At 33.6% G+C, this 23670-nt stretch overlaps 2 protein-coding genes across 2 annotated transcripts in view; one reads left to right on the top strand and one right to left on the bottom strand.

The window, feature by feature from the left end:
- The first annotated feature begins 96 nt into the window (after positions 1-96).
- LOC133184773 (ubiquitin carboxyl-terminal hydrolase BAP1-like) lies at positions 97-19021 on the top strand. Its single transcript, XM_061319835.1, has 13 exons — positions 97-175; positions 318-347; positions 1802-1856; positions 3112-3241; positions 3775-3897; positions 4220-4281; positions 4631-4773; positions 5352-5430; positions 7821-7944; positions 13022-13664; positions 13944-14026; positions 16909-17001; positions 17940-19021. Exons 1-13 carry the CDS (start codon positions 139-141, stop codon positions 18141-18143), a joined length of 1806 nt encoding a protein of 601 aa, XP_061175819.1. The 5' UTR covers positions 97-138; the 3' UTR covers positions 18144-19021.
- A 619-nt stretch (positions 19022-19640) lies between these two features.
- The window catches only part of LOC133184772 (26S proteasome non-ATPase regulatory subunit 6-like), a 34168-nt gene continuing 30138 nt past the window's right edge, over positions 19641-23670 (bottom strand). Inside the window, exons 6-8 of the mRNA XM_061319834.1 lie at positions 20663-20831; positions 20169-20274; positions 19641-19906 (exon numbers count right to left, since the gene is read on the bottom strand). Of these exons, the coding sequence (XP_061175818.1) occupies positions 19838-19906; positions 20169-20274; positions 20663-20831 (344 nt within the window). The 3' untranslated portion in view covers positions 19641-19837. The remainder of the gene's footprint in view (positions 19907-20168; positions 20275-20662; positions 20832-23670) is intronic.

The following is a 23670-nucleotide window of genomic DNA, read 5'->3' as shown; positions in this document are numbered from 1 at the left end:
AAGAAATGAGTTAATCATTATTTTTAATAAATAGCACCTCCCGTGGAACTCTTCTAGAAAAGGAGACATCTTTGGTACATTTGGCTTTTGCGGTGTTAACACATATTCATCGAAAAATCAGATTTATTTCGCTAAAATATGAACAAAGGATGGCTGGAGCTGGAGAGCGATCCTGGTGAGCAATAACAATAATGCACTTTTTCCTAATTTCAGCAAATAAATTTCGATCATTTCAGATCATGTTTTTGAAGTAAATTCGTTTGTATATGATTATATCTGATAAACTAATATACCTGTGAATTATATAAATTTTGCAGGCTTGTTTACCTTGCTGATCGAAGATATGGGTAAGTAACATAACTGTTTTTAATGGGGTAACGTTACAGAAATCCTTTTTTCCCCTCAACATGAAAAATCCGTGATTATGAGTAATTTTTAATTGACAAGGTCTAGCTCGGTCTCTTGATTAAGCTATTAAATTTGGTTTAGCTAAATAGCTTTGGTAAGCTTTGCAAAAAAGCTTGAAGAAGGTATTTCATTGCCTTTTTTTAATTTGCAATTAATATTCAGTCACGTGTTTCACTTAAAACTGAATCATAGAGATGACTTTCACATTTACAAAAGTTATTTCCCTTTTAAGGGTCAATCTGGGGTCAACCAGCTAGCACTAGTTTCCTTCTATAGCATATTGCCAAATTTATGGGGCAGAAATGTAAATTTGAAATCTGTATGAATATGTTCATTATGAGTTTTATGTTGCCCCATACTATGGCAATACAGGAAAGGATCAAAATCATCCTAGACCATTTGAAGGTTGAAAATATTAACAGATAACTAACAAAGGACATAATGAGAAAAATGACTCTTACAATGGGAGATGACTCTTAAAAATGTGAAATTTGTCCATTTCACTGTTTGCACTGCACCATTATCTGTTCAAGCAATCCTACTTTTGAACACTGTAAAACAAATTAAAGATGTATTTCCTGTGTTTATGTATTTGAATATCACCTGCGCATGGGTCACATTGTGCTGAATTATTACCAATCAATTATCATGCTTACCAGAATTGGCCTCTGTTATAATGTCATTCAAGAAGCACCCGTTTGCATCCTCGCAATGCCAGGGGTCCTGAGTCAACACGTTGCCATTGGACCCCGGCATATTTAATTAGATATTTTGTGGGCTGACTAAACATGCTGAAGCGAATTAAGTCTTTCGGAAAAATTACAAATCTTGATTGTTTCCTTATCTTTCAACCAATCACATTAAGCCATTCTATGATAAGAAAGGCTTGTAATATGTGCATTTGAGGTGTCAACTGAATCCTTATCTAATTATTTATGAAAGCTTTAATTTGATTGGTGCTTCTCAATGAGAGAAGCAAGTCCTAAAATATCAAATGAAATATGCCAGGGGTCCAACGGCAACGTTTTGACTCAGGACCCCTGGTATTGTGAGGATGACCTGTTTGATCACAAATCAATTTCTCTTTATAGCCTTAAAATTTTTAGAACTTTATCTTTTTTGCAAATGCTTTGAAGGAGACACATTTTATCATGAATTGTATTAATTTAAAAAACAGTAGAATGTATAGAACTATCAAGTCAGCAAATTACAACTTTTTGCACATTAAAAAAAAATGCACTTTTAAGGGGAAAAACATTTAAAATAAAACTTAATCAGCATAATCAAATTGTTTGGAATAACTGAAGTTAGCTGTATAGCTATTTCAAGCTTTATTATTAGGGGGTTTTTTTGTTGAGAACAACAAGTTCTATTTTGTTTTTGCAAATTCCAGGTGTGAAAGATGTCCAGGTTGAAGAAATCTATGATCTTCAAAAGGCAATTGAAGGGTTTGTTGAACATATTGATTTCACTAGACTGTTTGTGGACAGAAATAAAAGAAAAGTATTAGTGAAGTCTTCAATATCAAACGTAGCAAAGAAAGAATCTCTTTAACGAGGTTCGCTCCTGAGCTTTTGAGCAGATTCTTATCTTAACCTATATTTCAAAAATTCTGCATAATGTTTTAATTCTTACAATAAATTTGGATTCTACAATGCCAATTTAACTATATTCAGTTAAAACTCCATGATTAAATTCCATACCAAAAGCATTAAGTGAGGAACTATATTTTGTGGCGGAAGGTTTTTTAGAAGAAAATGATCATTTTTTCTCTTTCGAAGAATTAAAAGTATGTTAAGTTTGGATTCCTATTTTTACATGTAGTCTGCACACATAGTTCTTTTGTGCAGTGAACTGTTTTATACTGGTCCTAAATTATCTATTAAAAAAACTGTCATGAATTCTATCATCATATTTGATAAATATAGCAAATATATTGTGGAAATGAAGAAAAAAATAGCCCTAATTTCAGCTTAAAATTAGCACTATTTTAGTAATATCTAAAAATTAACATCACAGACCCCCACTTTTAATTTTCTTTTCTGAATATATACGATACTTTTAATCATTCTTCTTAAATTCAGTAAAATGTCATTACTTTCAAATGATTTTTTTTGCTTGTTAAATTTTAATACCAGAAAAATGAAAATGTTTGAGTGCAAAAAGGTCAAATAATTGAACATGCGGAGTAATTCAAAAATTTCTTCGTTGTTACAAATTTTAATGTGTCTATTTAAGATGAAATAAGACTGTGTTTGTTCACCATAATTTATTTGAACAAAAAATATTGAAGGAAAAACTTTAAAAATTGATTTATGTGTAAGACGTATTTACAGTGCAAAAAGGTCAAACTAAATGCTCTGTAGCGCCAAAAGAAGCGCATTGACCCCCATTTTTTGTTTTGATTTTTAATAAAGCTATGTGTATAAATTCTAAAAATATACTTGATAAAAAATTCTCATTACTTTTGATGGCAGGATCCAACCTCCTTAAATCTGTTTTCAATTTGTTTTACTCAGCATCTGTATTCAGATACATTCTTACAAAATAAGCAAGCTAATGTACATATGCGCACTGAACTTGGAACTTTTTTAAATATATGTTAATTAACTCTTATCTTGCACCTGTATACATGTTATATGTTTGAAATGAATTGTATGTTCAAATGTTAAGTATGTATGTTATTTATCATAACCTTTTCAGGACTGCGTATGGGTTCATTTTCCTGTTCCGATGGATTGAGGAAAGAAGAAGTCGACGTAAAACAACAACGGAAGAAGAATCGTTTGTACAGGATGAGAATGTTGTCAACAACATTTTCTTTGCACAACAGGTTATTTATTAATTATTAGTTTATCAAAATAATAATTAACATTATAAGGTTTGAGTTGTGAGAACATTTAAAGCGACATTTTTAAAACTCTGCAACATGTACAGATGTTAGATAAAAGTTGTACAAACAGGTTATTAAATTATTTTGTTAAAATAACATCATAAGGTTTTAGTTGTGAGAACATTTCAAGAGACCGTTGTTAAGTGACATCTAACTCCCACATACTATTATTCTATGTGTGACTTTCCTGTTGGTAGGTGACATCTAATTCCAGCACATTTTTAATATGTTTGACAAGACTGTTGTTAGGTGATAGCTGACTGTTTGACTTTACTGTTGTTACTTGGTACATGTAGGTGATGACATTGTATGTTTGTCTTTACCATTGTGACACATAGGTGATGACATTGTATGTTTAACATTACCATTGTTACATGAAGGTGATACCTAAGTTCTGTGTTCTATTGTTGTATGTTGGATTTTACTGTAGGTGATACCTTACTCCTGACATTGTATGCTTGACTTTACTGTAGGTGATACCTAACTCCTGTGCCACCCATGCCTTGCTGAGTGTGCTGCTGAACTGTGATGAGAGAGTCAAGCTGGGGGAGGCTCTGTCTAAACTGAAGGAATTCTCCAGAGGAATGGGACCAGAGGTCAGCAAAATATGAAGGCCTCTGTCCAAAAAAAAAAAAAATAGCAACAAAATATTTAAAGAAATATTTTATAAATTAAATATATTTACCATACAAGATTGATTTTTAACTTTTCAGCAATAATTGTGTTTACATTTTATCTGGATTAGAATTTTTTACCAGAGTATGTGCAAATGTGATAAATTTTAACAATTGTGTATTTTTGTACATGTACATTTATTTACCAAACGTGTAGCTGTCAGAATATCATTATTGCATTTTCAACAGTTACATGTATGTGCATTTCAAATCTCAAATTTCTACACTGTTTTTGTTTATACAGGATAAAGGTGTAGCCATAGGAAACATGCCAGCTTTAGCTTCAGCTCACAACAGTCATGCAAGGTTTTTAGTGTTTTCATATCTACAGTACTGTAAATTACTTTTTATTCGCAAAAAAATTATTTTCATGTAATTAGGTGAGACTGTCTGCTAACAAAAAATTATTCTCACATAATTTTTATTAAAATTATAGCCTAAATACAACAATAACGAGAATTCTTGAAAACTTTGTCTCGCTTATAAATACCAAATACCTTTCTCATTAAAATAAAGGTGTCGCAAAAATCTGGTGATCTACAGTAATTAGATATAGCCTTTAAAATTAAAAGATTGAATGAGTTTGCAACTTCTAATGCATACTATACAGTACATGTATTTCACTGAGTTAAAGAACTTGGGACATTTTCTTTAGACCTGAGCCTCGTCACCCACCAGAGAAGCAACAGGGATTGTCCACGGTGAGAACTATGGAGGCCTTCCATTATGTCAGTTATGTCCCCATTAATGGCCGGTTATTTGAACTGGATGGATTGAAGCCTTACCCTATAGATCACGGTAGTATGCCTTAATGAATGATCTTGTGTTTTTCTTATTACTGATAGACGGATAATTACTATAAAACTAGTAATTGTTTGGATTTGTTATGATACTGAAACATTTAGCAATTCTATAATTATTTCTCTCCAAAGTAATCTTCATTGATAGATTTTTTTAGTTGGGTATGTTAAATAAGAGAATTATTTTGATGTTTTCATTAGGCTAGCAATACAGTATAATCTCATACTGGGTATATAGACAGCTACATGGATTTCTAATGATATTTAAACATAATGTTATCTTTACTTATACTAAATTAATTTTGAGAATGGATCATATTATTATCTCATGTTATTTTTCAAAAACTATTTTAAATGATAATTTTGGCAATTTTCAAAAATTACTGAAAAGCATTTTGATACATATACTTTGGAGTAATGTAGCCAGCGTTAATTTAGCCACCTTTAGATTCAGCCATTTAGAATAAAGACAAGATGGAGACTATGCAAAAAATTCTCCTGAATTTTTTCGTACACTTGGTGAATTTTTTTTTTAATACTTTGTATACTTACAACATCTGTATATTGATTTCCCAGGTCCATGGGAGAGAGATGAATACTGGACAGAGAAGTTCAGAAGAGTTATCACAGAGAGATTGGGCATGGCCACGGGAGGGTAAAATACGATTTACTTACAAACACTCAGTTAAACTTTGTTTTCTGGAGCACTGGTATCTCAGATACCATGGATATGTTGATCATGATTTGAAAGTCCCATCCACTTATTCTTTAAGTGTTTTACCCTTATTATCTTGAACCCTCGGATATCTCTCTTTTTTCTCAGTCTCATCTAGTTCCAGATAATGAGATTTGAGTGTATATATTTAGTGCACATATTTACTGAATACATGTATGTTTAGTATGAAATCCAGTGTTCTTGGGGTGAAAACAATCAACAAACCTTTATACAGTTTCTTTATTCCTCCTTACTGTTTTTCCCACCCGTATTGCACCAAATCCTCTGCATTCATTTCCCTGTCCCTTCTTTTGTTGTTCGCCATGTTACATTTGGACTTACTGATCTTCTGTTACCCCCTGCTTGTAATTTACTGCTGTTTTGGTTAAATACCTTCATGTTAATCTTTTTCAAATCAACGAGAAATCATTGACTACTGTAAAATGGACTGGGTATATAATTCTGTGACCTTGTCTGTGATTGGTTTCCCTCCATTAAGCATCCATGCCCCTTAAATCATCCCTCCCTGTCATATTTAATCTGAATAAGTGTTCCCTCCTGTGACATGTTCTAAGAAATTGATGCCAAAGTTTTAATGCAAATCAACCTGTGGAGAGAAGTTGTAGATCTAAAAGCCCCCCCCACTTTTGTTTTCCATTTTTTTAAGTATCCACAGTACTAATGGAAACCAATTCAGTATACATGTAACTGAGATTCATTTGACTGATATGATATGAAACATTTAGTAATTTTTATTAGCTCACCCCAGCAAAGTTGGGGGAGCTTATGTAATACCATCGGCGTCAGCGTTGGCGTCCCAGGTTAGAGTTTTTGGAGCAGTTTTCTTTTCAAGTACACATACTTCTATGCCCTATATTAATCAGAGATGCATGGGGGATGCTTCTAGTGTGTTTCATTGCACCAGTCAAGGTTTCAGATGCTGCAATTTCAGCTAAAGAATGACCAGGTTAATATTTTTGGTCAGGAGCAGGTCTCATTTCCAAGTAACTATAGGCCCTATATTGAACAAACTTGCATGGATGATACATCTAAGGATGCACACTACTGAACTTGCTTTGAATGCTGGATCTGACCTACATTTTGTGGATGAGTGACCAGGTTAAAGTTTTTTGGAGCAGATTTCATTTCCTAGTAACTTTAATTCCTATGTTGACCAAACTTGCATGGATGATACAACTAAGGATGCACACTACTGGACTTGCTTCAGATGCTGGATCTGACCTATATTTTCCAGATGAGTGACCAGATTAAAGTTTTTGGAGCAGATCTCATTTCCAAGTAACTTTAATTCCTATGTTGACCAAACTTGCATGGATGATACATCTAAGGATTCACACTACTGGACTTGCTTCAGATGCTGGATCTGACCTATATTTTCTGGATGAGTGAACAGGTTAAAGTTTTTGGAGCAGATCTCATTTCCTAGTAACTTTAATTCCTATGTTGACCAAACTTGCATGGATGATACATCTAAGGATTCACACTACTGGACTTGCTTCAGATGCTGGATTTGACCTATATTTTCTGGATGAGTGACCAGGTTAAAGTTTTTGGGGCAGATCTTATTTCCAAGTAACTATAAGCCCTATATTGACCAAACTTGCATGCATGATACATCTTCAAACTTGCATGGATGATGCATCAAGAGATGAACACTCTCAAACTTGCTTCAGATGCTGGATTTGACCAATGGTGTATATTCCATAAGGCAAAAAGGCTGTAGCCTACACATCATTTTCTTGATGTAAAAAATATTATATTTATACATGTATTTGGTTGAAAAATGGGGGAAAGTTGATCATAAATCTTATTTATTTATAAGTTTACTAGAATATTTTTTCATCAAATGCAATAAAAGTATTTTTAGCAATCCACACTTTTATGCCTATTCAACTTTTACATGGTTCTCCGACCCCCACCTTCCACTGAGGGTGAGCGACTCCCTCCTTGCCTACCAGCAATTCCTGTTTCAGGTGAAATATGTGACTTCACATTAGCCTACACATTAGCAGAAAGGAATATACGCCACTGTTGACTTACATTTTCTGGATGAGTGACTAGTTTTAAGTTTTTAGATAAGTCCATTCCCAAGTAACTGCAAGCCCTATCAGACCAAAATTGCATAAATGTTGCATCTAGGGATGCACACCACTAGATTATTAGTTTAGTGTGGGACTTTGCCTTACTTAGAGACAACATTTGTTGAGGTGGGCTCTGTAATCTCTGATTACCTATGTTTTACACTGTGCTTATTCAAGAGTATATATATTTTATATATTTCAAGCACTGTGTGATATATATCTTTACAGAGAGCCCTATCATGACATACGTTACAACTTAATGGCCGTGGTCCCAGACAAACGGTCTCTATACGAACACAAACTGGCCACACTGAAGACTAATAGACAGATAGTTCTGGAGACGTTACAACAGGTAGGCTCTCATCAGTGGTGTTAGAAGCTTTGCATGGTGTTTTTACTGATTATATTGCAGTTATAGAAACCTTTACACACGACTTACATCATCTGCAGAAATCATTGCATTGAAAAGATATTTTTGCGATGGGGTTGGGGGGGGGGGGTGTTTAGAGTTTACTAGGTGGAAGCATAAAACAAAAGTATGATTGGATGTAAAATTTTGGAGAATATATGAAAATATATTTACTATGCTCTTAATTAATGTAGCAAATAACTGTAGAAAGTATTGTAGAGGCAGAGATTTTCAATGGGATAAAATTTTGTTGATTTATGATCGAAAATGGTTACATGGGGGTTTAATTTTGTTGTTTCAAAAGTAGCCATATTCAGTACATGTATATCATGTATATAACCATACAAAAATTTCATTTGGGATTTAATTCTTTGATAATTAATTGTTAACAATGAAATAAACAAAATTTAATCCTCAACAAATATTTTTGCTTTTTCAGTATTTGATATCCACCAAAAATCAAAAGTTGTTTTTCATTAATTTATGGAATGCTTTCAGTTACAATTTATAATTACTAAGGGCTATTCCAGGAAAAAATGTACGGGAGGGTTGGACGGCACTTCACTTCATATATTTTTGTATGGGTAGTGGGTCTGGAGCAATTAAATCTGTATGGGTGGTTGTCCTCACTCGATATATTTTTAGATGCCTTGGGTGGTTGTATCTACCCTCACAAATAATCAAGTGCAAAGTACTTCTTTCCTCTCATTTTGTATAAATCGGTAAATACTGATATTTTCGTCCTAAACAGTTGTAAAGTGTGTTTTCATTGAAAGTGAAAGTAGAATCGAACAAAACGGAAACAAGGGCAGATAACTATAAAAGCATGTGCAACTGTAACTGCAATGACAGTGGGGGATTGGAAAACGGATTAGTTGTGCTTTGGACTCCCTGGTCTAGTTTCTTTTCGCCAGTTTAATCAAACATGATTACATTGGTAAATTAAATGATATTAGAAACAATCAGAAAGATCGTTTTATTTTAAACCGAAAGTAGAAAAAAAAACGTATCTGATAATGAACGTTTTAGAGCATGACTACGGAGTTTGCAAGTCAAATATTTTACTTTATACCACATACAGAGTAATATGAAATATATTATGTCAAAAACATGCCAGTCCTTAACCTGTAAAGTGTTAACTTGTAGAATTTGTATGCACCAATGGTCTAAGTTGTTAGATGGGATTCATTAAATATATTTTTTTAATCAAAGTTTTCACTTCACAGACACTGCCTACAGAAGTTTAGTACCCCTCCCCCCCCCCCCCAAAAAAAAAAAAAAAAAAAAAAAAAAAAGCAGGAATCGTTTTGTTATGAACAAGGTGAACAACAATTGTTAAGGATAGCTAGGCTATAATTTACAATATTAATTTTAATTAATTGTAGGAATGTCATTTCTACTAGTACATGTGTATACATACTTGTAAAAGCTTTACCTAAGCTTTACAGATTACAAAGTCATGCATCAGAACAGATATACAAATCACTATAATAAAGGCTTTCAGTGGTGTGTATCATAGGCCTAAAGGAACATATTTTTTTTAAGCTGTAGCAGGAACATGGGGAACTGTTTTACAAAAAAACTTATTACTAAGAGTAAAAACTTTAGTTGTTCATAAAAGCTTACAAAACTTATGTTTCTGTTAAAAATTGTTCGCATAAAACTATCTTATTTTTTTTCAAAAAGATTTAAAACATTTTTAAAGTAATGCAAAAAAGAAATTTATTTGCATAATAACATTTTGATCTTGGTCATAAGTTCTTTTGTAAAACAGGCCCTCGTTGGATAGATGTCAAAACCCAACACTCATTCGAAGTCAGATAAATTACAATACCTGAAAAAAGTACATAAAATTTTATTGCATATATATGTGTGACACATTTTTTTTTTTTTAAATTTAGATGGGTGGTTGTATCAAAAGCAATTTTAAATTGATGGGGGGTGGGGTAGAAGGTAATTAAAAATGTATGGGTGGTGGGGTAAAAATAAAAGTGCCTTCCAACCCCCCCATACAATTTTTCCTGGAATAGCCCTAAGTATAATGTTTTACAACATCAGTCAGTCGGTTGACTGCTTAGGTGCCTTGCTGGCCAAGTTTTATCATTACCTGTACATTGTTTTAAATCATTATGATTAACTTTGATGGTCACCCAGAATTAATTATGTTGCATTTCTTTTCCATTACTTATGAAATAAATACATGTACTTAATTTTCAAATGTTGGTTTATGAGAGTAAATAGATACACAGTCAAATAATTAAGCTGGAATTACCCTGCCTATAAATAAGAGATGTATTGTGGAATAGGACTGATTTTCTGAGATGTAATTTACATATTGTAGGTTATGAGTAACACTGATGGCTCAGACTTGGTATGTTTGTAGCTGGGCACCAGTTTACTAACTGTTGGGGTTATAACTAGTTCCCTTTGTAAACTTTACTGATTGTCAGTAGCATATATAACTAAATATTAGTTTTTTTTTCAATGGGTCAGGTTACTTTTTTTTTTACCACCAATATATTGCTAGGGTTAGTGAGGTTGTGTATTTACTATTTCAGAGAAAACAGATAACAATTTTCAAGTCCTAAGCACCATTGACAATATCTTATTATACCCCACGCAACAAGTTGCGGGGGGGTATAATGTTTTTGACCCGTCAGTCCGTCCGTCAGTCCTGTTTTTTTGTCAGCGCAACTCCTCATAAACCGCTGCACAGAATTTGGTCAAACTTTGCAGATATTTAGGACACAATGTGTAGATGTGCATATTACCAGAAAATTTCGATTCCAGTATTTTTCTGGGAATTTCGGCACTTTTCAACTTAGATTTTTGGCCATATTTTGAATATAGAGATGAACAGTTTGTCAGCGCAACTCCTCATAAACCGCTGCACAGAATTTGGTCAAACTTTGCAGATATTTAGGACTCAGTGTGTAGATGTGCATATTACCAGGAAATTCCGATTCCGTTATTTTTCTGGGAATTTCGGCACTTTTCAATTTAGATTTTTGGCCATATCTTGAATATAGAGATGAACAGATGAACAGCGCAACTCCTCTTAAACCACTGCACAGAATTTGGTCAAACTTTGCAGATATTTAGTAAACAGTGTGTAGATGTGCATATTACTAGGAAATTCTGATTCCTTTATTTTTGCCCTAAGAGTTTTGCCTATTATTGAAGAAACTTTTCAGCTTGGTAATAAGGAAATCCACTGGAATCAGCCTTTGTAATGAAATTTTATGTGAAATATTTTATGACCTTAAAAGACCCCTATTGATTTTGAGATCAAAATATTAATGATTTGACACACACACACACAAAATCTTGGATAGTTCTCATCCCCCCCCCCCCCTCTTCAAATTGGTGCTTTGCCTTAAATAATTTCATAAATACAGTACATGTTGCATTGTCAAGTTTTGGGGGAGCGTGGGGTATGTGAGCTTGCTCACTTTTTCTTTCATATATAACAGTAAGCACCAATACTTAATGGTGTTTTTAAGTGTTTGATTGATCTTATATTTATAATGTTATTCCATTCTCATCTTTAAATATCATCTTTTAAGTCCTGCAGCTTTATCCTCATGATACATGTATTTCTCTGCTACCTGCAAGTATGGAGTTTACAATTATGTATGATTATGTATGATGTACTTCGCTGTATGCATGAATAGAAAATATATCCTTTGAACAAAAAGCTTTGATGTTTATTCTCATCTACAATGTAAGTTGAGAAAAGGTGTGCTGAATATGTTTTGTGACTTTTGAGTCATTTTTTTTATAATTTGTTTTCCTTTTATACCCAAGCTTCTGGAAAACAAGGTAGATACAAAATACGCAGAAGGGATGTTGTGCCTATCTTAATCAGGAAACCTCTCTTTTCTTTCTCTTTTATTTATTTTTTTTTTTTAAGTCACTTGATATCTACTTTAATTTCTTTTGCTGCACTTGATGTGGAAGATTGTTCTATTCAATTTTTTTTTTTTTTTTTTTTTTTTTTGATTAATTTAAAAGATAAATATTAAGGATCTTTGAAAACAGTTTTAGTTTGTATTTTGTGCCTTATATTTTGTAATATGACTAGAAGTGATTTCCTCTTTGTCCATGGTAGCATTTTTATGCATGGAATGATTAGATCTTGACCTATGAACTGTGATGTGATGTCTTGACCTATGAACTGTGGTGTGGTGTGGTGTCTTGACCTATGAACTGTGGTGTGATGTACATGTAGTTGTTGTTTGTGTGTGTGTGCATTGTTGTCTTTGCATGAATATCTATATAATAGTAAGTAAGCTTGAAAAACAGTGATCAGGAATTAGGAAAAGGAGAAATGCAGAGAGAGTTGCAGAAATATCTTCAAAATTTATGTTTGTCTTGACCATTTAACAGCATGCTCTAGTCTAACATCTGACTTTACCTGAAAAATCTCCTTATAACATGTGTAAAATCTGCAGTTTAATTTTTTTTTTCTCTCACTTCTTTTTTTTTTATTTCATTGATAAATTCTCTCCATATTTTAGAATTTTGGGTAAATCTAATATATATATTTTAAAAGATTATGTTAAGGTTTAATCTCTGAAATTGCAACCCAGAGTAAAAAGAATTGTGATGAAAATGTCCACTGTTGTGGAAAAAATTCTTTGTCCACCCATATTATATGTGATGAGATGTTTTATCACTGTTTTGTCAGAGAGAAATTTTTTTTATCTTTGATTTTATTGCTAAATGCCACATGCTAGATCAGTGCAACTTGGTTAAAATAATCTTAATTAATTACTGGTTGTTTATATTTGGAAAATAGAAGGCTTCAGGTTTAAAACAAATGAGAAACAGATGATATGCATAGAAATTTATCAAAAATGATCATGATTTATTAGCAATACTTTTGAAAAACAAATGTATGCCTATCAAGTTGCCCCTAATTTCAGTGATGTTCGAAAACTGAGATGTACATGTAATATATATATCATTTATTAGATATTAAGCTACATGTATATTATTACGTTATGTTTGACTTCAGATGGTCAAAGTGACAAATCCAGGTCTGACGTCAGCGGACAGAGATAAATACCTGGCCGCAGTGAAGCAACAGGGAAAACTAGCATTTAAGAATGGACAGGAACCAGTTCAGAGGACCAGTACAGACACAAAGAAACAGGAAACAGCCTCAACATGTCCTACACAAAATTCTGAGCCTGCAGAGGAAATCATTTGTGTTGATGATTCAGACAGTGACACTGCAAGTAAACAGGAAAATGAAACTAAAGTGGAAAGTGAAAGTAATGTGGAAAGTGAAAGTAAAGTGGAGAGTGAAAGTAAAATGACTGAAGAAAATAAAAAGCTTGAGGTGCTTTCAAATGTAGAGGAGAAACTAAGTGAGGAACAAGATCAGAATTCAGAAAGCAAAGCTCCAGTGGAAGACAAGAAAACAGAGGGTAATTCAGACATTGTTGACAAAAGCAAGATTACCATGATGGAAGAGGGAGCTTCAGCATCATCAGATCTTACAAAGCCCTTGACAATTGAGACCAAATTCCCAGAATCCACCACATCCTCGGGCCCCGGGAGTGAGAGTACAGACACAGCATCAGAAGTGGGCAGTTGTTTTAGCTCCCCCAACAGTGGCTTCAATTCCTGTCAGAATAGTCCCCAGACAGACAATGGTACAGATATATACATGTATAAACCTCCTACTCAGCAGTACTAGAGGTTTTCATTAAGAGATCTATACAAATTGTGTTATACGTGTAGTCAGGACTCAAGACTCTAAATTAATAATATAAGTCATTTAACAGCATACTGCAATTGCCAATTTATCACCATCATAAAAACATGATAATTTCAGGAGGCATAGTGCTTTAGAAAATGTTTAATATCAAAACTTTTCAAAAGTAAATATGACCACCATTGATAATGATCATACAAATTTACCATATTTTCAGACGGGACCGCAAACAAAGATGGCCAGTCACAGCCCACAAGACACAAGAGAAAGTTCAGTGGAAACCAGCCATTTACACCAAAGGTTAGGAGACTTGATAATTTTAAGAAGGAGGGAGGAGGAAAAGGGGGGGGGGGGAAATGATTTTAAAAAAGTGACCTGTTAACTATGTTAGCTATTAAGACTTTTTTGTACAAAAGAAAAAAGTGATGAGAGATTGAATTGATAATCATTTTTTTCTTTGTTTGGTTTTTAGCTCTACTGGTCAGAGACCAGAAGAGCTTATGCGATAGTAAGGTGTCCGTCGTCCATCCGTCTGTCTACAATGTAGCTGTCTGTCTGTCTGTCTGTAAACAATTTTTCAAAACGCTACTCCTCCTACAGTTTTGATCTGATTTCAATATAACTTGGCACATAAGTAGACTACACTAAGATACATAATTCTGTGTATCGGTTTTTAATTTTGATGAACGGTGTTGCCATGGTTACTAAAAATAGAGATTTCTGGGAAATACATTCAAAACACTACTCCTCCTACAGTTTTGGTCTGATTTCAATAAAACTTTGCAAACAAGTAGACTATATTATGATACATAATTCTGTTTATCGGTTTTTGATTTTGATGAACGGTGTTGCCATGGTTACTAAAAATAGAAATTTCCTTGAAAAACTTTCAAAATGCTACTCATCGTACAGTTTTGTTCTGATTTCAATAAAACTTAGCATATAAGTAAACTACACTAAGATACATAATTATGTGTATTGGTTGTTAATTTCGATGAACGATGTTGCCATGGTTACTAAAAATAGAAATTTCTCTGTAATACTTTCAAAATGTTACTCCTCCTACAGTTTTGGTCTGATTTCAGTATAACTTAGCACACAAGTAGACTACACTAAGATAGATAATTCTGTACATCGGCTTTTTTTTCGATTTTGATGAATGGTGTTGCCATGGTTACTAAATATAGAAATTTCCTTGAGGTACTTTCAAAATGCTACTCCTCCTACAGTTTTGATCTGATTTCATTATAACTTGGCACACAAGTAGACTACACTAAGATACATAATTCTATTTAATGGTTTTTGATTTCGATGAATGGTGTTGCCATGGTTACTAAATATAGAAATTTCCTTGAGATACTTTCAAAATGCTACTCCTCCTACAGTTTTGATCTGATTTCAGTATAACTTGGCACACAAGTAGACTACACTAAGATACATAATTGTCCTTATTGTTTTTTTTTGATTTTGTTGAATGATGTTGCCATGGTTACTTAAATCGAAATTTCTGTAAAATTCTGTCAAAAGGCTACTCCTCCTACAGTTTTAGTCTGATTGCAATAAATCTTGCCACAAAAAGAGACTAAACTAAGGATCATTATTCTATTATTGCTGTTGCAAAGTTTCAAGTCCAAGTGCTATTTTTATCTTCCTTTGTAAGTACAACCATTAGAGCCACAGTCTTGTCAGAGACTTCTGGTTTTATTAGCTCACCTGAGCTGAAAGCTCAAGTGAGCTTTTCTGATCACCCGTTGTCCGTCGTCCGTCCGTCTGTCCGTCCGTCCGTCTGTAAACTTTTCACATTTTCAACTTCTTCTCAAGAACCACTGGGCCAATTTTAACCAAACTTGGTACAAAGTATCCTTGGGGGAAGGGGAGTTTAAATTGTTAAAATAAAGGGCCAAGTCCCCTTTCAAGGGGAGATAATCAAGAAAAGACAAAAATAGGGTGGGGTCATAAAAAAATCTTCTTCTCAAGAACCACTGAGCCAGAAAAGCTGAAACTTATATGGAAGCATCCTGGGATAGTGTAGATTCTAAATTGTTAAAATCATGACCCCCGGGGGTAGGGCGGGGCCACAATAGGGAATCCAAGTTTTACATTGAAATATATAGGAAAAATCTTGAAAAATCTTCTTCTCAAGAACCACTGAGCCAGAAAAGCTGAAACTTATGTGGAAGCATCCTGGGGTAGTGTTGATTCTAAATTGTTCAAATCATGACCCCCGGGGGTAGGGCGGGGCCACAATAGGAAATACAAGTTTTACATTGAAATATATAGGAAAAATCTTTAAAAATCTTCTTCTCAAGAACCACTGAGCCAGAAAAGCTGAAACTTATGTTGAAGCATCCTGGGGTAATGTAGATTTTAAATTGTTAAAATCATGACCCCTGGGGGTAGGGCGGGGCCACAGTAGGGAATACAAGTTTTACATTGAAATATATAGGAAAAATCTTTAAAAATCTTCTTCTCAAGAACCACTGAGCCAGAAAAGCTGAAACTTATGTGGAAGCATCCTGGGGTAGTGTAGATTCTAAATTGTTAAAATCATGACCCCCTGGGGTAGGGCGGGGCCACAATAGGGAATCCAAGTTTTACATTGAAATATATAGGAAAAATCTTGAAAAATCTTCTTCTCAAGAACCACTGAGCCAGAAAAACTGAAACTTATGTGGAAGCATCCTGGGGTATTGTAGATACTAAATTGTTCAAATCATGACCCCCGGGGGGTAGGGCGGGGCCACAATAGGGATTCCCAAGTTTTACATTGAAATATATAGGAAAAATCTTGAAAAATCTTCTTTTCAAGAACCACTGAGCCAGAAAAGCTGAAACTTATGTGGAAGCATCAAGTAGTGTACACTCTAAAATGTTCAAATCATGACCCCGGGGATGGGGGGGGGGGGGGCACAATAGGGATTCCCAAGTTTTACATTGAAATATATAGGAAAAATCTTTAAAAATCTTCTCAAGAACCACTGGACCAGAAAAACTGAAACTTATGTGGAAGCATCCTGGGGTAGTGTAGATTCTAAATTGTTCTTTGGCCCCTGGGGGTAGGGCGGGGCCACAATAGGTATTACAAGGGGGGAAGTCTGGTAATGAACAGCATGGCCAAAGTTACTCAGGTGAGCGATGTGGCCCATGGGCCTCTTGTTTCTGCATGGTTCATTTAATTGTAGGATCTATTGGCTTTGTTAAAAAATGTGGAAAATGAAATCAAGCTGTGTGAAGTGAATCTCAAGGATGAAATAGAAAAGAGGAGGAAATATCAGGTATGTCCACTGTAAATATAACATCATGTAGACTTAATCAGGGACTGTCATCCACAGTAAATACTTAAGCAGGGACTGTCTCCACATTAAATACAACATCATGTTGACTTAAGCAGGGGCCATCTCCCACATAAATACAAACATCAGGATGATTTAAGCAGGGACCATCTCCCACAGTAAATACTACATCATGATGAAATAATCAGGTCCCACAGTAAATACAATATTGTGATGACTTAAGTAGGGACCGTCTTCCAAAGTAAATAACAACATCATGATGACTTAATCAGGGACCATCTCCCACGTTAAATAACATCATGTTGACTTAATCAGGGACTGTCTACCATCATTTACAACGAAAATGCAATTCAATATTGATGTATCTACAAACATAATGGTGTTTCTATTAACCTGGACTTTTGTGGGATTACCAATCCAAGGTACATGAATTTCTTAATTTGGCTATGTTGCCAAATGAATTATATGTAACAATTTACCAAATTTGATTATTGTAAATAGCTGAATACATATACATGTAAAATACATGGTTACTGTCTTGAAATATATATTAAATCATGGTTACAGTGAGCATGCCTATTATGATGATGAATTCAAGTGATTCCCTAATATTAAAAATGTAATTTGATTTGGCGATTTATGTTTATAACAAATCAAAATTGTTTACCGCTTGCACTTGGTAGTATGCAATTTTTACTGCATTAAATAAGATATTTGGGCAGAGGCCAGAAATTATGTTAGGGAATGATGATTCCTAAGTCTTCCATATATTTGATCTGAGTTTATTGGGTTACTTTTATATGGCAAATGGAATCATCATTTGCAGAATAAACAAGCTTACATGTATGTTGTGCAAGGTGCTACTTAGTATTTTTTGAGATTTAGATTGGAAGTTAAATTGATTCATTTATTAACTGTAGATCGATGACTGTAGAAGAACCCATAATTATGACCAGTTTATCTGCACATTTTTGTCCATGCTGGCAAAGGAGGGACATTTGGCAGACCTTGTAGAGAAACACTCATTGATCAAGAAACGACAGACAAGCCTGAGTCTAGGGCGGGTGTCAAACATCAAAACAGCAGCAGAGAGGAGGCGGGTCAGAACCAACAGGAGGCGGTGACAAACATCTAAAACTTAATCTGATTGGACAGTTTGTTATTGGGTGTTTGTTTCATTCATGATTGGCAGTTTGACTTCAGTTGTGACATAATTTATGTGTTCAGATTATTTCATGTTGTGAAAAGAAAGATGGAGAAAGAGTGCTGAATATATGACTGCTAGTTTATGTGAATTTATACTGTGTTATGGACGATATCATTCCTGTATGGGTGTAATATGAACATTATTTTGGTGTGTGTGTGATTGTGTGAATAATTTTCATGTTTTTAACAGATGAGTATCTTTGATAGTTCATTATTGCATTTTAAGTGTCATACCTGTATTCCATCCAGAATTATGAAGAAAAAAGATTATTAACATTTGTTCAAAATTTTGCTCTTTGAATAGTGGGGGTAATTTTAAATCTTGTATATGATCATAATAAAAGATAATGTATTATAAAGGCAAATATTTAGTCTGTAATTTGCAGATGTACAATGTATGTAAATAAGCAAGTATATACATGTTGTTAATATATGTACACACATGTATATATAAGCATTTGGTCTAGCTAAGATTTGATTGTAACACGGTACATACGGAATCTCTCATCTTTGACCATACATGTATTTGACCAAGAAATATCACAGAAATGTGACATTACACTTTATGCACACAGATGTTTGTTGTGTTTAATATTTCTCCCTCTGCATTTCTTGTAAAATTTGTTTTAATAGTCATTTATATCGGTGTGAGGGGAGGAGGCAATCTTTTGACACTGATTTGTGTTATTTGATGCCATTGTCTTATAATTTTGTGCAATACATTGCTTGTGTTCATTAGGCCTTTAAGATTTACATGTACCAGTTTGCCCAGTTAAATAAATATGCATATACTGTTGGTAATTTGTTTTGGTATTTATTGGAAGAATAAGCTATTCCTTTAGCACAGATATATGCTCCTGAGTCGTCAATCCTTATAATATGACTGTATAAAAATTTATTTTATATTAGAATTCTCTACATCTACCAAATATTTTGACTGAGAGAGGAGCAGTTGTCTCCCCATTGCTCACATTTAATGAATGGGAATGAATAGTAGCTACAACTATTACTGTCTTGTTGCTAACACAGAGAATTCTGTTATTGTTTACTAATAACTGGTCTTTTCTTCAGTATCCCATGTTCAAATACAGTGTACATGTAGATGTCTACATAAATATATTACACTGGACACTATTTCATGTACAGTAAAACACGCTAGCCCTATAGCGAACACACTTATAATGAATCAACGCTTACAGTGAAGTGATTTCATTCCCTAACTGTGGTTTTAAAATATACTGTGAACTTAATGCATGTAAGAATGATGTTTGTAATGATTGACTGTCCCTGGCACTTTGTTACATGTATAAGTGTGTTTTACAGTGTTTTGTTCTTCAATGAGAACATACAAAATCTCTGATTTTTGTCTACTGCGTTTCCACTAACCCAATGCAGACTCTTGAGAAACAAAACAATTTTTTTCAGTTGATTTTCTTTACTTTGATCTCTTACATGTACATGTACATCATTTCAACACATTGAATATAACACAAATTATGGCAGTATGAAACAGTTAATAATGGAATTAACACAGATTCATCCAGAAATCTCAACTCGCCAGTAAACAGTCTTTCTATAGTATTATGACATCCCTCATAATGCCGACAGAGATTTATATATTGATCACTCTACTCAGTTTCTGTACTCTGTTTAATAAAACGTCTCCTTGTTTTATAGTGGCCTGAAAACAAAGTCAAAAATTATAAAACAATTATTCTGGCTGCCTTTACCTGTTTAAAATTTCTAAATATTTAAATGCTAGACTCCTCTCCTGCTGATGTACATTTTTCCCTTGTTTAAATTTGTACCGAATTCAGTTTTCTACAATCATTTCCTTCATAGATTCTTTTTTAATTATAAAATACAGAAACTATATTTTCCTTTGAAATAAAAGTGAAAGCAAGAATGAAACAATTATCTACCCTGTTGACTACGTAACCCACCTGATACTGCCAGTTTTTACTGTCTGGTCGATTAGTTTCTACAATGCCTTTTACTTTATCTATTTTACAATGGAGTCTTCCAGCAGCAATAAATCTGGCCAGCTCCCTGTAACCAAAAAAAAAACTATTAATGTATCTCTTGCATAAACAGACACCTCTTTATGATAATTACCAGTACATAGTATTAATAATACATTTATTATACTACATTAAAAGCTCTCAATCTTATTTGTCTCTACCTTCCAATTAAAAGGTGAAAACTTGAAATAGTTTTGATAAATTCTCAACATAAATACCATATGTTCTTTTCAATTTGTAAGCAGCACTAGATTCCACCAAATATTTCATAACTTTGACTAATTCCCAGACGTACTGTTTACAGTTCACAACATTACTCGATCTGTACAACTGTCTTTCTTCCAACACAAATGGTCATATATATTTGAATTATAAATTTTACTCCAGTATTTCTTTTTCTTTAAAATGAATCTTACTGGTCAATAAACTCTGTGGTGACCCCAAAAGCGTTGGCCATGTAATCCAGAGTGAGGCTCCTGTAGGAATCCAGGAGTTGTGTGTAGGTGATGATCCTCATCTCCCGGGTGTAGTACCGGTAGTGGGGGGACAGGAACCGGTCATACTTCAGCATATCCTCCACCTGAGCTGTAATTAGAGCCCCCAAAAATATCACATGCCTTTCTCATTTATTAGTATGTCCTTCTGTACAATACAAAAACCTAAAGCATACCAATGTAACAGAAGGATTCTTTTTTTTTTTTTTTAAGGTTGGAAATGGATCTGCTCAAAAAATTTAACCTGGGGCCAAAATAAAAAATACCTTTGTTTCCCCTAATGTGACCGACCTGATTAAATCGCGCCGACTGAAAAGTTTTTTTAAGTAAGATTATTCAAACATTTTTTTTTTTTAATGATTATTAATTTTCATAAAATAAAATTTGATCAAAATCTGTTTTTATCAGAAAGGTCGATACAATCTCCCTTGCAGAGTTGTCGTTCGTTTCTCTCTCAGACACCTCTGTGATGGGCTCACGTCAAGATTTTTGACATAACGTAAAAAAACATGACATTCTAAGGATTATTTCAAATTAAACTAATTGTTCTAGATATACTTAGTAAATATCTAACTTAAAAGAGAAACATTAGTGCAGACATTTAATTATAATGAATTTAAACAAACGCACTATTTCTCGTGCTTATCACTGCAGGTTGCACAACAGTATTAAATTTTGCTATATATTCTTACCAAAAATGTGCAACTTTGAGTAGGTGGTATTAATTGAAAACAAACTTTTGAGAAGTTTCCTTTTCAGATCTTGTAAAACAATTCTTTATAAAGATTTTAATAGTACCAAAAAATACATAGCCATCCAGCAAGGCACGCAAGTTTGTTTTGGTCGAAGTCGAGCAGGTGCTTGAAAATCAAGTCCAGGACCTAATCACTCCCCACTCAAATACAGTATATAGAAAAATCAACACGCCCTAAATTATAATGAATCTAGTCAATACAGGAAGTTTACATATTGTTTTTCATCTCATAAAAAAAATTCAGCTCCAGTCTCGTGTTAAAATGCCCGAATCGGAAGGGGAGATTCAGGAATTATTTTGCGTCGGCCATGATTTGACGTGAACCTCAAGTGAAATACTGTTATGACACCTGCAATAAAACTTAAAATTTTTGCTTGCAAGTATAATGCTACTTTCCCGATCTGTAACGAATATTCAATGTAATAAAGCAAGTTTCATAAAAATCCGTTTCAAGGTAGGAAAAATATTGGCGACACTCGGTGACAGGGGTGTTCGCGGTGAACACGGATTTCTAAAAATATGGCAAAAGTTGAACTGTATGTTATGAACTTGCGCGTTGAACTTTTGTAATTTTTTCGTCTCAGATTTTTAATTAATGCATACTGATTCACATAAGGATTAAAAATTATTTAAAATATGTTTGCTTTTTATAACAGAGCCAAAGAAGTAGTCTTTGTCATAAGGAAGGGGGTGGGGTTAAAAAGAGCAAATTAAAATCAAATAAATTCAAATGAAAATATTAATATCAAATTGGAAGTTAGAATAAAAAAAGAAGGAAAATCTAAATAATTTATTTCAATTGGAAAAAGAAGTTAGAATAAAAAAGGGAAAAAATGTTGCACTAATGCCCCTCCATAGTTTCTCATAATCAAAATTCGACAATCATGTAGTCTTTACATTTGTAGACTTGTCAGTTGTCTTTGTGTTTTATTCAGAGCGCGGAATTATAAATTCCGAAAAATAAAGTTTACAACATCAACTAGAACTGTCCAAAAAGGACAAATACCCCTCGCTGGGTTTTTCAGAGAAAGTACCAAATCACTAATGTTTTCTAGATGTGAGAGGTGTTCACAATTTGCTTATACATTTAAAGTGAAAATTTAATTACTCATTATATTTTTTATACGCCCGTCTGAACACGGGACGTATTATGTTACAGGGTTGTATGATTGTTAGTTCGCCCTAAAACGCGTTCGCCCTTGATGCTGTTCGCCCTCACTCTCGTTCGCCCAGAGTCCGTTCGCTCTAAAACTCGTTTGCCCGAAGTCCGTTCGCCCATAATATGTTCAGTCGGTTAATTTTTCGTAATTTCTTTGATTTTATTGGATTTTATGAATGTTTGTTTAAAGTGTAATTTATTTTATTTGAACATTCAGTATAGATAAACATAATAATGAAATAAAAAAAATCTGTTAAATAATCGATGTGATACTCGTTGATTTATAAGCAATGTTATACAACTAATGTTATATTAAATTGAAAATAAAAGATTTGTAAAAAGAAAAAAAAATTCAGAGGCTGCTTATCCCCAATTGAAATAACCTGTATACATAATTAAAGTCAATCAATCTCATTTTCATTTATTATTTTCTAAACATATATGATATACGAACCTTTAAAAAAAACGAAAAAAGTGTTCCCTAATTTATCATGTTTATGGTAAGTACTAAATTAACAGCAATTAAACGTTTACGATTAAGTCATTGATAAACATTAAAATCGGAAAAAAGAAATGAAATATGCTTATTAGATCTTTTAAGTCTAAAAATTCAACGATATTGTTGACATAGATTATTTATGATAGGGCGATCGAGATATATGGCGAACAGGATATAGGGCGAATAAGAATTATGCCGAGCGGATATGGCACGCCGATTGCTTCAAAATTATTTTCTGCACGACCTTAAACAAAAATTACACGAGTAAGTAAAAACTTACACAAAGTGAGGAAAATGTACACGAAGTTATTGAAATTTACACAAACTATAGAAAAACTGCACAATCAACAAAATATTTACACGATATAGTGAGAAAATTACACAAACGTAAAATCGAAAACTGCATGAGTGAGAATACAACATCGACATAATACGCAACGCATCCTCATTGCGCACATTTCATTAATATTCATTAGAGAAGAGTCAATGTGGCTTGGATGCTTGAAACATACTTTTAA

Source organism: Saccostrea echinata, unplaced genomic scaffold (genome assembly GCF_033153115.1).
Source record: "Saccostrea echinata isolate AGI-Se365-2 ecotype Australia unplaced genomic scaffold, CSIRO_AGI_Sech_v1 ptg000011l, whole genome shotgun sequence".
NCBI classification, from domain to species: Eukaryota; Metazoa; Mollusca; class Bivalvia; order Ostreida; family Ostreidae; genus Saccostrea; species Saccostrea echinata.
Note: the sequence above shows the minus strand (reverse complement) of the source record. Positions and strands in the feature narration are given on the sequence as shown.

Bases quoted from the DNA above. Each gene is read 5' to 3' on its own strand.
- LOC133184773 (XM_061319835.1), top strand. From the start codon at position 139: ATGAACAAAGGATGGCTGGAGCTGGAGAGCGATCCTG. The intron at 348-1,801 runs GTAAGTAACATA...TGCAAATTCCAG, and splicing joins CTTGCTGATCGAAGATATGG to GTGTGAAAGATGTCCAGGTT. The intron at 3,898-4,219 runs GTCAGCAAAATA...TTGTTTATACAG, and splicing joins CCAGAGGAATGGGACCAGAG to GATAAAGGTGTAGCCATAGG.